This window comes from Castanea sativa, chromosome 8 (assembly GCF_040712315.1).
Source record: "Castanea sativa cultivar Marrone di Chiusa Pesio chromosome 8, ASM4071231v1".
Taxonomy (NCBI): Eukaryota; Viridiplantae; Streptophyta; class Magnoliopsida; order Fagales; family Fagaceae; genus Castanea; species Castanea sativa.
This window is the reverse complement of record NC_134020.1, coordinates 53,924,445-53,940,153: the sequence shown is the minus strand read 5'-3', so window position 1 is coordinate 53,940,153 and position 15,709 is coordinate 53,924,445. Positions and strand designations below refer to the sequence as shown.

At 35.6% G+C, this 15,709-nt stretch overlaps 1 protein-coding gene across 1 annotated transcript; it reads left to right on the top strand.

The window, feature by feature from the left end:
* The first annotated feature begins 8,289 nt into the window (after nt 1–8,289).
* On the top strand, nt 8,290–15,494 carry LOC142607898 (protein DETOXIFICATION 12-like). The gene is made up of 7 exons (XM_075779556.1): nt 8,290–8,756; nt 11,220–11,764; nt 12,269–12,355; nt 12,475–12,531; nt 12,619–12,857; nt 13,090–13,295; nt 15,088–15,494. Exons 1-7 carry the CDS (start codon nt 8,487–8,489, stop codon nt 15,127–15,129), a joined length of 1,446 nt encoding a protein of 481 aa, XP_075635671.1. The 5' UTR covers nt 8,290–8,486; the 3' UTR covers nt 15,130–15,494.
* The last annotated feature ends 215 nt before the right edge of the window (nt 15,495–15,709 follow it).

Genomic DNA, 15,709 nt, shown 5'->3' with positions numbered 1-15,709 from the left:
TTCCCTTCCACTGTTCAGGTGTCACTTCCCCATTAATGCGGCCTGGGTGGTAGGTGCAGGGTCTTTAATGTGGAGATGGCAGCCTTTATCTTTGGTATTTCTCTAACATCGGTGCTTCTAGGACATTCAAGGGTTCACCCCCTTTAACCAGTAGTCTTGACCGTGTCATTCCCTAACCTTTACCATGAAGTCCCAGGTTTTCCGGTGTCCATCCGAAGGGAAATTCACCCTCGGTTGGATCCTCGGATCCTCGGCGTATGGGCCGACCCGTAGTACTGTCAAGTTCTAAACCCAAGAGCAAGTCGGCCTTTCTTAGCATGGCCCAACGGCCCATATTACAAGCTCTATGAACATAGTTTACTTTCCAAACCTGGACATTACATTTCTGCCTATGGATACCTGCAATAATCATCTAGATAAAGGTTAGGGGGGAGCTGCAACCCATCAGCGCATCTGTCACCCCAAGCGCATCTCCCTCCAGCACAAGGTGCTTTAGCCCGAGTTCCCCAGCTAGCAGCAACCCCTCTTCAAAGGCCTTAGCTTCCACTTCCAGCACTCCTAGAGGAACATCCATCCTCTTGCTCATCGCTCCCATGATTTCTCCCCTCTCGTTCCTGATTACAATCCCAATTCCACAGCTGCCTAACTCTTTAAACACCGCTCCATCTACGTTTACTTTATACCATCCTTCACTAGGAGGGGTCCATTTTTCTACTCTCGGAGGGGCTAGTTGACTTGGGGCACCAGTCTACTCACTAAATTCCTTAACAAGAGCATTGGCCTCAGCCACAATCCTCCTCGCTTCCTTACATTTTCCTTCAAATTTTACAGCATTCCTATTCTTCCAAATGCACCATGTTGTGCACGCTAGGCGCTCCAGCACACCCTCCTTTTGCTCTTCCCAAAACTGCCAAACCACATCAATGAAGTCACGGCAAGGGAGGCAGCCCCCCGGTAAAATATCTTGGCTTCCTTCCAAATCGCTTCTGCCATCCAACAATCCCACAAGGCATGACCCAAGGACTCCACCTTCCCACACAGCCCACACTCATCCCCTTTGGACACCTTCTGGTGCCAAAGGTAGAAATTAGTAGGAATGATATTCCTATAAGCCCTCCACATGAAGTGTCTAACTTTAGTTGGACACTTTAAACCCCAAATAGCTTTCCAAAATTCCTTTTTCTTATTCCAATTTGATTCCTCACTTCTAGCCCCTCTGCCTCTACTGTCCATCAGCCACCTGTGTGCTACATGGTAAGCACTCTTCACCATGAAATTACCTTTTTTGGTCCAAGCCTAGACCAAGGCATCATCCGGCAAATTTTGGCTGATCACAGTCCTCTCTCCATCTGCCCCCTTAGTCATACAATCCTTTAATTCTATTTTTTTTTGTCGTCTGTTACTAGCCGTAGCATGAAAAATTTTGTATTCCGGTCCCCACACTTAACCCATAAAGCCCTTGACCTATGATTCCACATCATTTCCTCCCGGATCAGTATTTTGTTTATCTCATTTTTTAGTTCCTAAATCTCCTCCGCTGGTTCGTGTAGCAAATTTAACTCTTCCAATTGTTGTAACCGACTCTGCTTCTACTTCAAACACTTACTTACATTGCCAAACACCCTATGGTTCCAGGTCTGTAAGTGATCTTGGCAACACTTTAACCTATCCCGAATCTGTACATCCGGATTAGCATTCAAAGGATCCCAGGCCGCTTCGATCACCTCTCTACAACCTTCATCTCTAGTCCACATGGCTTCAAACATGAATCGTTTCCTACTTCTCCTTCTTTGAACCCGCTGCCTGAGGGACAAGTTTAGCAGACAATGATCTGAGGATGCCATTGCTTTGTGAAAAACTTTTGCCTCAGGGAACATCTTCATCCACTCCTCATTAGCCACAAACCTATCCAACCTAACCAAAGTACGCTGATCCCCAAACCTACCATTACACCAAGTGAAATGTTGACCCACAAAACCTAAATCCCTAAGACCACAATCAGATAAACACTCTTTAAATATCTCCATCTGTCTTGCATCCCTGTCTAACTAACCCAATTTCTCATCGGATTGCATGATTTTGTTAAAATCCCCGAAGACTACCCACGGCAGATCACACTGCCTCTTTAGTGATTCAAGTAATCTCCATGAAATAAATCTCATACCTACGTCAGGGTGTCCGTAGAACCCCGTTGCCCGCCACGTCGATGTGCGCATTTGAACAGCTTTTGAAGCACACATCAGCCCCTTCCTTCCACAACATCGCCAACCCCCCACTCCGGCCATCGCTTGGCACTATAATCCCCTGAGTAAGGTTAAGCTTTCTCTGAATTCCCTTTATTCTCTTCTGATTTGCCTTGGTCTCCGATAAAAAAACCAAAACCGGGTCGAAATTTTTCACCTCATCGGTGAGTAAGCGCACTGCCGGAGTTGACCCAAGGACCTGACAGTTCCATGCCAAGAGGCTCATTGGGCTTGGCGGTGCTGCCTCGTAGCATCCTTTACACCGCCATCCATTTTAGTCTCATTCTCAACCACGACACGTTCTTGCGTTTCCACTCTCCTTCTTTTCACTTCCAGGGTGTTCTGATCTAGCCCTATAAATGGGTTTTGAGCGCTTCTTTTTTCCCACACTAGGCTTAGGGCCTTTTCTTTGCCTTTGGACTGGCCTTCAAGGGCTCTCATCTTCTGATGCCCACTAGTTGGGCCCAGGACCTCCGCAACCCATCCTAACTCCATGTCATAAGTCATGGCCATTGAGCCCTCCCCATCTCTTGTTAAGCCCAATCCCACGTGACCTCCTATCTCTTGCACCTTTACCGCGGGCTCAAATTTAAAAATTAGGGTCTCTGCCTGATATGTCTCCCTTGCACCCTGCTGACTTCCTACAATCCTGATATTAGTCTGCTTTCTGCCCACGACTTCTTTCACCAAAATGGCACTACTTTCTTATACGGCTCCTTCTATGGTGTTGACCAGACCCTCTTCCTGATAATCCACGCTGCCCCATGCTCTGGCCCCTGAGACCTGTGTCGTGCTTTCTAAGGTCTATTCCCCGATGGTCTGCACCTCCGCCATTCCTTTGTCAGCCCCCACCTCTTCAAACCTCGACGTCTGGACCTTCGGACCCTGGTTATCATCGTCCGGTATTCTCCATCGCGTACCTCGCTCTCTATTCTTTTTTGCGTAAGCTGTTTCCCATCCTGATCTCCTCACTGGATCACCTCTCATCCATGAGCCGTATTAGAGCTCTCCCATTTCACCGTTTTTGTCTATCTCATCCTTCTGCTTGCAATCCTTTAAGTCGTGCTCCAATAGACCGATCGATAACAAAAATTTGGGAAGCGTTCATATTTGAAATGCACCCACCTAGCCTCCCCCTCATCAATGTTTATTTTTTTCCCTGTATAAGCTTGCATGAAACGTCTATCTTGACGAGCACCCAAAGGCATTTTCCCCACTGAACCCCGATGTCAGCCACATCCACCTCCAAAACCTCCCCCAGACTCGCCCCAATGGCCATCCCTGTTTCCCTTGTCCTGAGTTTCAGGGGTAGATTGTACATTTGAACCCAAAACGGACACCACTTGAGAGCAATATCCTTTGGGTCTTGGTCTCTATCAAATTCCTGGAGTAGAACTAGTTGCTTTTTGTAATGCCAAGGGCTCATCTCGAGGACTCTCATCTTGTCCCGTTCGTAGTCAAACTCCGCTAAGAACATCTCCTCTCCAATCACCGAAATCCTAACGCTCTTATTTGGCTTCCATAACATCCTAATGTTCTTCCTTAAAGCGTCTAGAAGAACCCCTTGTCGTGACAACACCTTCATAACTAGGCAGTTCCTCCCTCACTCTTTTGCTGCCCTAGTACATTCTCTCCCTAGGCTTACACTTTCCTCTTCCTCTTCAGTGACCTTTAACTTCTACCATAATACCTCAAGCTCTTCCGCCATTTTGACCACCCGCTTCCTTGACTCTACCACCCAGAAAGTAGGAGGAAGATCACTTTCACTCCCACAAGCACCTGTGGGACTCCACCTGCTGCTATGTGTCTAAGGCTCGAGCGCACTTGTTAATTTACAACTACATTTTACTGTTTTGCGTATAGTATACAAATTTGAACAAGTGACTCTAATATAGTAAGACAAAATTTTCAGGTTGAAAACATGTTTTTGCCTATAATACTGCTTTGTGTCTCCTCTATTCTACTCAAATATTAAGGAATGGCTCCAATAAGAATGGCAAGTACTATAGGCAATTCATGAATTTGAACATATTGTACCCGTTTGGGTACTGATGAATTTCCTAGCGTCCAACATTTTTAAAAATTATTTTGCTACAGTATTTTTAGTTTCAGCAAAATAAGTGGTATCTAAATGCACTCTAGTATTTTGTTTTGCTCTATGCCTTAGGCATTAATTTGCATGCAAAAGGAAAAAAAAAATGTAATTTTTGTTTTTATAAATACAATAAAATTTAAAATTTGTAACATCTTCGAATATGATTATTTTTTATTATCAAGTCAAGAAATTAATAAATATATAACACATCTTTTTCCACGAAGAGATATACCTTACTAATTGAACTAATTAGAACCCACTTATGCATGAGTATGTATGTGTGTGTATATATATATATAGAGAGAGAGAGAGAGAGAGAGAGAGAGAGAGAGAGAGAGAGAGAGAGAGAGAGAGAGAGAGAGAGGCAAAGTTAATTAATAATCAGAGAACATGTCTTTATTTTCGTGTAAAGCCCAATTGGTTTGACTCTCTACTTAAGCTTCAAAATTCTACGATTTATCTTAATAGCAATGGGTGGTAGATATAGGATAACAACAAGGCACCGACACAGACATGAATTATTGATCCTGGGACAAAAATTACACACTATTGACTTTACAACTGTGATATCTAAGGCTAATGATCTCACCTTTATCATAATAATTAGATCACGGCCAACCTTATTTGTATGCCCCAAAGGTGAAAGCTGTCATCTAAAGAATGCCGCCATATATATGAAGCCAAATATAACACTACTACACAACAAGAGCTCGTATGTTCTTTTCTATTTTGTGGGACTGTGAGATGTGTCTCTTCAACTCAAAATCAACTGATAATAAGGAGAATACACTAGAATATTTTACAGTATTTAACATTACGTCTATTGTTTTGATTTTAGAGTGATTATAGAGATTCGAGATTGAAATGACATTTACCCCTAATTCCTAAATATTCCATGAATACACGCATGCATGCAAGTCGGTTCAATTAGTATGCCGCCATATAGGTGAAGCCAAATGTTGCGTACTATTTAATTTTAACACATTTGGTTTGATTGTGGAGCCTAGGAAAACAATTTGTTGGATTCACATGGGATCGGAATCTTTAGAATCATCATGATGAAAATTATATTATAAAGGCCAAAGGGATCACAGTCAAAAAGTAATTAAAAATCCATACCAAATAAAGGGAGCAAAAAATTAGCGGCCAATTTTGTGAGATGTAACACTTTTTTGCCTCTTGTGCGATTACATCTTGTCCATCTTCTATGATTTTTTTTGGAGTCTTATACATAAGTGCACCTTTAATTTTATTTATAATTTGATAGTTACGTTAGGATATTTAAATTTTGGTGGGTCTCCCCCTCCAAAACCCCACAAAACCGACCTAACAATGAAAAAGTCAAATTTGATGAGTTCCAAGCATTCTGGTGACCATTCCTTTTGAAATCTAGTAAGACCCACTCTTTCTGGTGTCATTTCTAGTTCATTCCGGATATCTCATTGGATTTGGTGATTTTTTCGTTAAATTAAGTGAAATTTCCATTGTTTCTTGGCCTCCCTCTACCATTATTGGTTCATCCGAATCCAACTGCCACCTGACGAGAATTTGATCTGTCCAACCGGTCTTCCTTACCAGTTGGCAGCGACTCTGGTCCTTTTCCACCTGGTTCTTTCCTTTTTAATAATATCTCAAAGCTATATGCCAAAAAACTGAAAATAAAAATAAAAAGAAAAAGAAAAAGAATTGCTGTGATATCATAAATTGAAATTAGGGTGAATGAAATTAAATTCACAAAAATAATAAATTAAAACATGCACACAATAATAATATTTAACATGGTTTAACAATATTGTACTTACAATAAAGTTTAACTAATTAGATTAAAATTAACTATTGGCAATATTGATTCTATATAACTAACATAACCTTTACAGTTCTTGCTGTTCTTCACAAACACTAACTCACGCATAATTTCTCATCAAGCGAAACTAAACCAAGTAAAATACTAAAAATAAGCTCTTAATGTGAACATACAAGCTTCATACACTCTCACAAATACTAAAACCCCAGATGATCCAATTATGCTCTCATACTAACGTATTAATCATAATCAAACTCTCAACTCATACATGTGGGCTAGCTATCTTCAACCCTAAAAAATAAAAAAAACTACCAAGCACTTTCAGCTTCCCAATAAAATCACACTATGAAAATATTTCAACACAGCCATTTTTTTACACTTTCAAGAAACACGCTTCACGTTCTTCTTAGTGCCTTTCTTCCCAAATGGAAGGACCGTTTGGTCAATTCTATGTTCTTTTTGGAATTTTTCGTTTTAGGCGTAAATCTCGTCAGGTAAAATCACATTAATTTTGTTAAGGACATATTTTATGTAGTTGGCTAATCCTTTGACAAAACGCACTTTACTTGTATTTGGGTAGATCTAGGAAGTGCTTAATGCTTCAAAGAACATGTTGTTCAAGTCTAGTATTAAAGCCATGAAAATTGGACTAAGAAACAAGTGAAGAAAATGTGTTTACTAAAGCTGGACACCTGCGGACAGCTGTTCGATAGATAGCTATCTATCAAGGTTTAATGAGGCTCGACACCTGCTATCTATCGAGGTATCTATCGAGGTTACGGGAATCAGAATTTTTAGATATGATTTTTGGGCCAGGCTTTTGTATTTGTGTAGGGTTTCTTTTCTCACAACCCTAGACATATATAAGACTTATTTTAGAGGCCGTCACATAAGAGAATACAAGGAGAACATATGCAAGAGGTGACCGAAGCCTTATTCTCTCTGAAAGAAGCTACTGCGTCTTTGCGCCTTAGGGTTTTGTAACCAAGTGCTTCTTGATTTTCATTGTTGATGAAGTGAAGAACTTTGCAACCAACATCTTCTTCTTTAGTTGGTGATTGAAGTTGCGTACTGGGATCCGCACAATTGGTTAGTCACGTATTGGGATTCGTGCATCAAAGGGTGGCGTTCATATATTGAAGAGTTCAGAGGTTCTGAAGTGATAGAAGGTTTCTACTGTAAGTTCATCTACGAAGATTATAGAGTCTAGGGACAAAAGTTTTGTATTAGATCTGAAACTTCTCTTTACTCTAGTGAATTGCTTTTTGGGAAGGTTTCCCCCCAGGTTTTTTACTGTGAAACTGGTTGGTTTAATTGGTTTTCCTGGGTCATCATATCTTGTCTTGTTTATTTTTCCGCTGCACTTAGTTTTGACATGATATTGATGTTTGTTTGTTTTAATAAGTTTTATGAATAATAAATCTAATTAACAACTTGAGTTTAAAACTTGTTTATTCTATCAATCGGGGTCTAAATTTCCCAACAAATTTATATTTATAATTTGGAAATGTGATAAAGAAATAAAAGAATACATATAAACCATAAAGTACGTGAATTTATCATTTCCAGACTTTCTGATACATAAATATTCCTTAGGTTTCTATATTATTAGTTATTACTATAGCAAAGCCGACGTAAGTGACAACGAGAAACTAATGTTGAGATGGATACCATTGGGCACGGTGCAATGATTTCTAATTCTTTATTAAAAAGTTCTATGCATACAGTATAATACTGTACAATACTCTCATAATAAATCTTAAATGACAGAGCGTTACTAACTCTTATTAATAGGTAAAAAAATAATTTTAGATGTGGGTTCAATTTTTTTTTTTTTGGAGAAAGATGTGGGTTCAAATTAGAATTTTAATAATTTACTACTTAAAATTTCTTGTGAAAATATTTTAAACAAATTATCAATTATAAAAATGTTGTGAAAATGTTGTGGACGTAGCACTTAGTTATTTCCAATTATGTTTTTGTTTTTGTTTTTGTTTTTTTTTTCTTTGCCCTTCAAGTGGACTTTTATTTAATTCTGCTATATATGGAGCACTGACTTCCTCTCAAGTTTATTAATTAATATACGTTAGTACGTAAGATAAACTTAATTATTAGCAAACAAATACATAAATGAGAGAATGAATAAAAATAAAAAAGAAATTTCACAAAAGATTCGTATAATTGAATTGTTCCATGACGAATATCCTAATACCCTATTCCAATCACGCATGAATCTCACCAACACACGAATATTTATAGCCTTTGAAATGTGCCAATGTCCTTATCTCTCTCTCTCTCTCACCGTCACTGAGTCTAAGCTAAGGAACACTCGCCAGTGAGTACCATGGGGGAGATCACAGAGAAAAGCATGGAAGAGAGTTTATTACTGAAAGAGAAATCAGAAATAGTGAAAATCGAAAGTGTAACATGGAGTGCTTTGACTCAGGAGTTGAAGAGAGTGGGATGCATCGCAGCACCCATGGTGGCTGTGACTTTAACCCAGAACTTGATGCAAGTTATTTCATTGATGATGGTGGGTCACCTGGGTGAGCTTTCTCTCTCTAGCACTGCCATAGCCATCTCTCTCGCTGGTGTCACCGGCTTTAGTCTTCTTGTGAGCTTCTCTCTCTTAAGTTTCAAGTATCATTTAAATAATTACAAAAAAAATATTTTTTTTTCTCAAAAGATTTTTTTTATAGAAGAAATACCATAGACTTTGATTAATAAATTAGCCATAATCGGCTAGAAGAACGTCTTGAAGGTGTGGAAATGCATTCTTCATCTACACTAAATATATAATCACTAACATGCCTGATATGTTTAATTAGGTTATGCACTATAATATTGCTTAATGCAAGCCTTAGACGCTTATGTAGGTTATGAGCTATAATATTGCCTAGTTCACGAAATGAGAAAAACATATACTTTCTATATGAACAAAGAAAAAGATTGACAAAAACTAGGTAGAATATAAGGACATAGTGACTTTTTGTCATGACCGATGGATGCCTTTTTTACCATAAAAATCTCTATTGGAAATGATTGGGGCTTAATAAATTTCATCTTCAAAACTTCATGGGATCTCTTTGTTTTACATTCTGGTGCTGGTTGCATTACATTTGGGTAGTGTACTTTTAGAAATACAAAAAATAGCAATTTGTGATTTAAGTGGGACACTTCTATTTTTGTTTTTCTTTTTGTAAGTGACATGTATTAAGAGATTAATTAAGGGTGGTTTTATTGATGGACTCAAAATAAATTTATCTTTTGGAATTTGGATGATTATATGTCTATGATCATCTTGCCAATAATGAGCCCTAAGCATATTTTTATATATATTTTCATTAATTTTTATACCACACTTGTTTTGATACCATGATATGTAATTATCACTTGTTTCTAATTAAAATTTAGAACAATTAAAAATTAATAAATTTATAACTATATAATATTCAATAGTATTAATATTAAATATGTAAATACAAATTATTACAACATTTTCTATTATTCTTTGATGTGGGTGATGCATAAGTCACATAATGACATAGGTACCTGTTTGAGGTCAATATTAAAGTCAATATTAAAAACATATGACAATAGTATATTTGGGATCCACCAACAAGACACCACATTAGTATATTTTGGATCCACCAACAAGACATCAAATGCACATGTGGATATGAGGGGTAGATATGTAACATGCACACAAATAACTTTATTCTTGCACACACTTGGAGTGCTACCTTCGTAATTATTTAATCTAAATCATGATTTCAAATGGGAGGAAAATTTCTTAAAAAAAACTTATATTCAATTTCTTAGGTGTTTGAATTAAGTTTTTTAATTAAATTAAATTAAATTGTATAATTGTATTAATCAACATAACACATCTTTTTGTAAAGATAACTCAAATTCAATATATAAAAGTTGAATTTAAATAAAGAACTTAAGGAACTGTACTTAAAACATAGTTCACAAGAAATTGTACTTATGTTTTGTTTAAAATTTAATATGTGTACTTTTTCAAAACACTAATACCATCAAATAAAGACATTAATTGATTTATTTTTGGTGTAGACGAGATTTGATCCTGTATCCTTCATTCGATGATAATAAATTTTTACGAATTGAACTAATTAACTAGAATCCAAATCACTCACCCTCCAAAAAAAAAAAAAAAAACTAGAATCCAAATCTCCGATTATATTGGTCTACATAAGCAATTTGGAGTCTTGTTATTAAATATGCTCCAGTTTTTTTTTTTTTTTTGAGAATAAAATATGCTCTAGTTGGTAAGCGGTTGCTGTCATTTAACTTTAAAACATGCAATAAGACGGAATATGCTGAGACAGCGAATAAACTCTTTTGGTTTGATTGTAATTGTATGCACGTGGGCTCGGTATCTTTAGCATCATCATGGTGAAAATTATTTCATATTCATAATCACAATCATAAAGGCCAAAGGGGTCACAGCTTGGAGTGCAACATATTATGTCATATCTTTAAGTATCATCATGATGAAAATTATTTTTACTTGGAGTAATAAACAACTTGAATTACTGCTACATTCATGATTATTTAATCTGATTCAGGATTTGAAATGGGTGGGATAATTTTTTGAATAAAAAAAAACTTATGTTCAATTTCATTCTTAAATGCTAAATTAGGTTTTTCAATTACATTCAATCATATACCATTTTGTAAAGAAAACTCAAATTTAATGATAGTTAATAATAGTTAAATTTAATTAAAACGCCTTAAGATACTATACTTAAAACATACTACGCAAGAAGCTTTACTCATGTTTTGTTTATTTCTCAATATATAAATGTAATTGAGTAATTCTAGTACTACATAAAATGCTACAACTTTTATCACAATTATCCTGCATGTCAAATTGTGACTGGTTGCCTATTACTTTCGTATGAACTCATTACTTTTTCTTTACTATTCACAGTCTACCATATAGATAGTTGTGACACAAATTTTGGCATTTTACGCGGTCTTATAATTTGTATGGAAATTTATCTACATTTGATAACTAACTAGACTTTGTAACTCCTCATGTTCCCAATAGTTTGGAATGGCAAGTGCACTAGAAACCCTATGTGGGCAAGCTTATGGAGCTGAGCAGTATCGAAAGCTTGGAATCCAGACACACACAGCTATATTTTCTCTAACCTTAGTCTGTTTCCCTGTGTCTTTGTTATGGATTTACATGGGAAAGCTACTTAGTCTCATTGGCCAAGACCCTCTAATTTCATATGAAGCTGGTAAATTCATTGTTTGGCTTATTCCTACACTCTTTGCTTCCGCTGCTCTTCAACCATTTATTAGATTTTTCCAGACACAAAGTTTGATCATGCCCATGCTTGGGTGCGCTTGTGTTAGTCTTTGTTTACACGTACCTATAAGTTGGGTTTTGATATTCAAGTCTGGCTTGGATAACCTTGGAGCAGCAGTGGCACTCGGTATTTCTAACTGGTTGAATGTCATTTTACTTGGATTATATATGAAGTACTCTTCTGCTTGTGAAAAAACCCGTGTCCCTGTTTCAATGGAGTTGTTCCAAGGAATAAGAGAGTTCTTTCGCTTTGCTATTCCTTCTGCCATAATGATGTGGTAATTTACTTTTCCCTATTAGCTTGTTTAGAAAGGTTGAGAGAATGGAATCAATATATATATATATATATATATATATATATATATATATATATATATATATATATATATATATAATGAAGTCATTAATTTTTTCTTTAATGTTAATGTTGTCACATGAGTTTTTGAAATCTTACAATTTTCCACATTTTTATTATAATAAAATTTTTTAACTTGTGTTTTAAGTTACGAATAATATTAAATTACGTTATAGTTTGAAGTTTAAACTGGTTAAAACTTATTGTCCTTTTAAATAAACCATCCAAATATTAATATATTATGATTAAATTAGGTTTGATCAGATAAATTCTAACTAAGTTAAATTTACTTTTTTTTTATGGGCTTTTATAATTTACTTTTTACATCTTATTCCATTTCTTTATGATAAACGTATCTATAAAAAAAAGTAATTCTTTTTTAAGATACTAATTATACATATATTTTTTCAATGATTGTTGATTCTAGCCTTGAATGGTGGTCGTATGAGCTTCTCATTTTGCTATCTGGGCTTTCACCTAATCCGCAGCTTGAAACTTCAGTTCTTTCTATATGGTAGGTTTTTCTTTAAAGAATCAGTACAACTTGGATACTCTTGAAGTTAATTGGAAATTGTGATTTGAACCTCAAAATTGTTCTAATTTACTGTCTTTTTTTTTTTTTTTCCTGGACAGTCTCACTACCATCTCAACACTCTATGCAATGCCTTATGGACTTGGTGCTGCAGTAAGGTTTGCTCCTAGACAAGTACACACACACACTCTATCGTGCACAAATATGTAATGCATTGTTTAATTAATCTTTTCTTTGTATTATAGCACTAGAGTTTCAAATGAATTAGGAGCTGGAAACCCACAAGCTGCTAGGATAGCCGTCTTTGCTGGGTTATCTTTTGGAATCACTGAGGCTTGCATATTAAGCACAACCCTCTTTGCCGGCCGGCATATTTTTGGTTACAGTTTTAGCAACGTGAAGGAAGTTGTGGACTATGTCACAGCCATGGCTCCTCTGATTTGTCTATCCATAACAGTGGACGGCGTTAAAGGGGTACTTTCAGGTTGGAATTTCGTCTTTTCTGCCAATGAGTAAATTTCAACTAAGGAAAATAGCCTGAAAAAATTACATATCAAGGAGTAACAAATTAAAGAGTTCTTCTAGGTCACAAAACAAATGATTCACAGCACCCCCTTAATTTGTATATCACCTTCCATATGGGTCATTTTAAAACAAAAAGAAATTTTTTGCAAATATTTTTTGGCACAATTCTATATAGTGATATTTTATAACAGGTGTTGCTAGAGGATGTGGGTGGCAGCACATAGGAGCTAATGTGAATCTTGGTGCATACTATATTTGTGGAATTCCGACTGCTGCTATGTTGGGTTTCTGGCTGCAGCTGAGGGGAAGGGGCCTTTGGATTGGAATACAAACTGGTGCTATTGTTCAAGTAGTTTTGCTCTCTATCATAACAAGTTGTACAAATTGGGAAAAACAGGTCCAATCTACATTCCTTTTTAATCTTAGTTTAGCCAAAATATTCACAGTCAAATCCCTAGCAGCTAGCACTAATATTATACATATGATCACTCCAAAAAAAATCCAAATATCCAATGATTTAGCACAATCAAGTGAGGCCCTCCACAGAGCCAATTTCATGCCAAACAAGTCCTTTCACTTATACTTTATCTTTTGGGGGTAAACTCATTTAATTAAACTTTAATTGTGTATTAATTATGTTTACATACAAATTCATGTATCTAAACTCAAAAAAGGACGTGGCTTCTATCTAGTTCCTCCAATGCACTAGACTTGCTATGATCATGACATGTGTTCAAAAATAGATACGTGTCATGATCTCAGCGGGTCCAATGTCACGAAACATTGGACAGAAGCCATAACCCTTAAAAAATACAAAAGCACTTAATTTGAATTTATTATACTTTTATTTAATACTATGATTGTATACAATATTACTCTCCCCATTCCAATTTGTTTGTCTTCTATTTTATTTTTGGATGTTCCAAAATATTGTCCTGTTTTTAAAATTATAAATCATTAATTTACTAATATTCCTATTATGCTCCTATTTTGTTTCCAAAACTACCATTTTGATAAATTTATTTAAGGGTAGTTTTGAAAACTTATACATTTTTATATAGCAGACAAGATAATAAATGATATTCTCTTAAAAAATTGATTTTTAAAACATGACAAATAAATTGGGAAGGAAGGAGTATTTATTAAGTAGCACTGCTACATATGTGGGTGTGTGTTCTACACCATGCATATACATTGTTTTTAAATCTGGACCGAACCGGCCGAGTTAACCCAGAATTGGTTCTTGGACCAATTCTGTAAGACATGGTTTAACCATGTCATTATTTTGATAAAAATTAATGAAAATATAGGACTTTTTTTTTTAGAGAGTTTCAACTTATGGCGTCTAGCATGCAAACCATTGGGCCACGCATATCATGTTGGTCAATAATGAAAAATTAATAAATATAAGTCAATTCAAGTATCAAATATATTAAAAAAAATTAAATGACACATCACGGTTTGATCTCGGTTGAATCTTGGTTTGACTTCAAAAGTCTTGAACCTCTCATTTTTTCAGTTCATTAAACGGTTTGAGTTTCAAAACCATATGCATATATAAACTAATTTACACTTATATATACTTAACACAAAAATAGAGTACAATTAAAAAGACACTTGGCATATAGTTGAAATTGATTTAAAATCTAAGGACAACTAAAAGGATACATTAATTACACAACATTTGAGTGCAACTAACATTTAATTTGAATTCTTGATTAAGTTTTCTCTTTAATATATAATATAGATTAGTATAATAAGGATGATCATTGATAGATTATTTATTAGTTTTTGCTCATAAGAAATGATATTTAGCCACCAAAGTTATGGAGACTTGATTCTATATATGGATCATATCACCTTAATTATTAGGGGTGCAGCTTACGTCCAGTGCTCCAGTGCACTGGACGCGTTACGATTGTGACACATGTCACAATCGGCGCGGCTCCAGTGCACTGGAACACTGGACTTAAGCCGCATCCAATTATTAGGACCCAAGTAACATGACAGCATTATTAAAAACAGAAAGAAAAAAAAAAAAAGAAAAAGTAACACATATAGCACCTCTCTCTTTCTCTCTCTCTCTCTCTCATGGTAGGGATATTGGGATATGCATATTGGGATTTTGTTATAATTATAGTCAAATTCTGACTTAAATGATAAATAATTAAAGGGATCTTCATGTGCAGGCACGTAAGGCAAGGGAGAGATTGTTTGAGCCAAGAAATTGATTAGAAAATGAATTAACGTCAGAATAGCATCCGAAGAATTTTCAAAGAGCTGATTTCATGTTGCATCTGTATTGGAGAAATATTGCTTAATTGAGGTAAAATCAATTTTCACAGTATATGGAAATGAAGCTTCGGTAATAATTGTATTTGATATTGATTAGTAAAAAAAAAAGTGTACCATCGTACGGTCGATAAATTTTTATCCAGCAGATAATCATCATCACGTACCTGTACATCATAATATCTTAATCTTAGATGATTTGATTAAGAATTATGTGACTATCTAGAAGTTCATAAAATGTTCTCCCAAAAAAAAAAAAAGTTTGTAAATTGTACCTTCTGAATTTGAAGCAAATTTATTTCAGTCTTTCCGCTTTACTTTCGTTTAATTAAGTAATTTAATTTTTAAATTTATTTAAAGTACTTGATTCCTGTTATTTTCGTTTAAAAGCAATTTTCAAATTTATGCAAATTAAGTACTCTTAACTTTATTTCGGTCTTCCTTAAACAAAAACAAAAAAAACTTTATTTCGGTCTTCCTTGAGTAGTCAAAGTACTTGATCTTTAATTGAAGTGAACA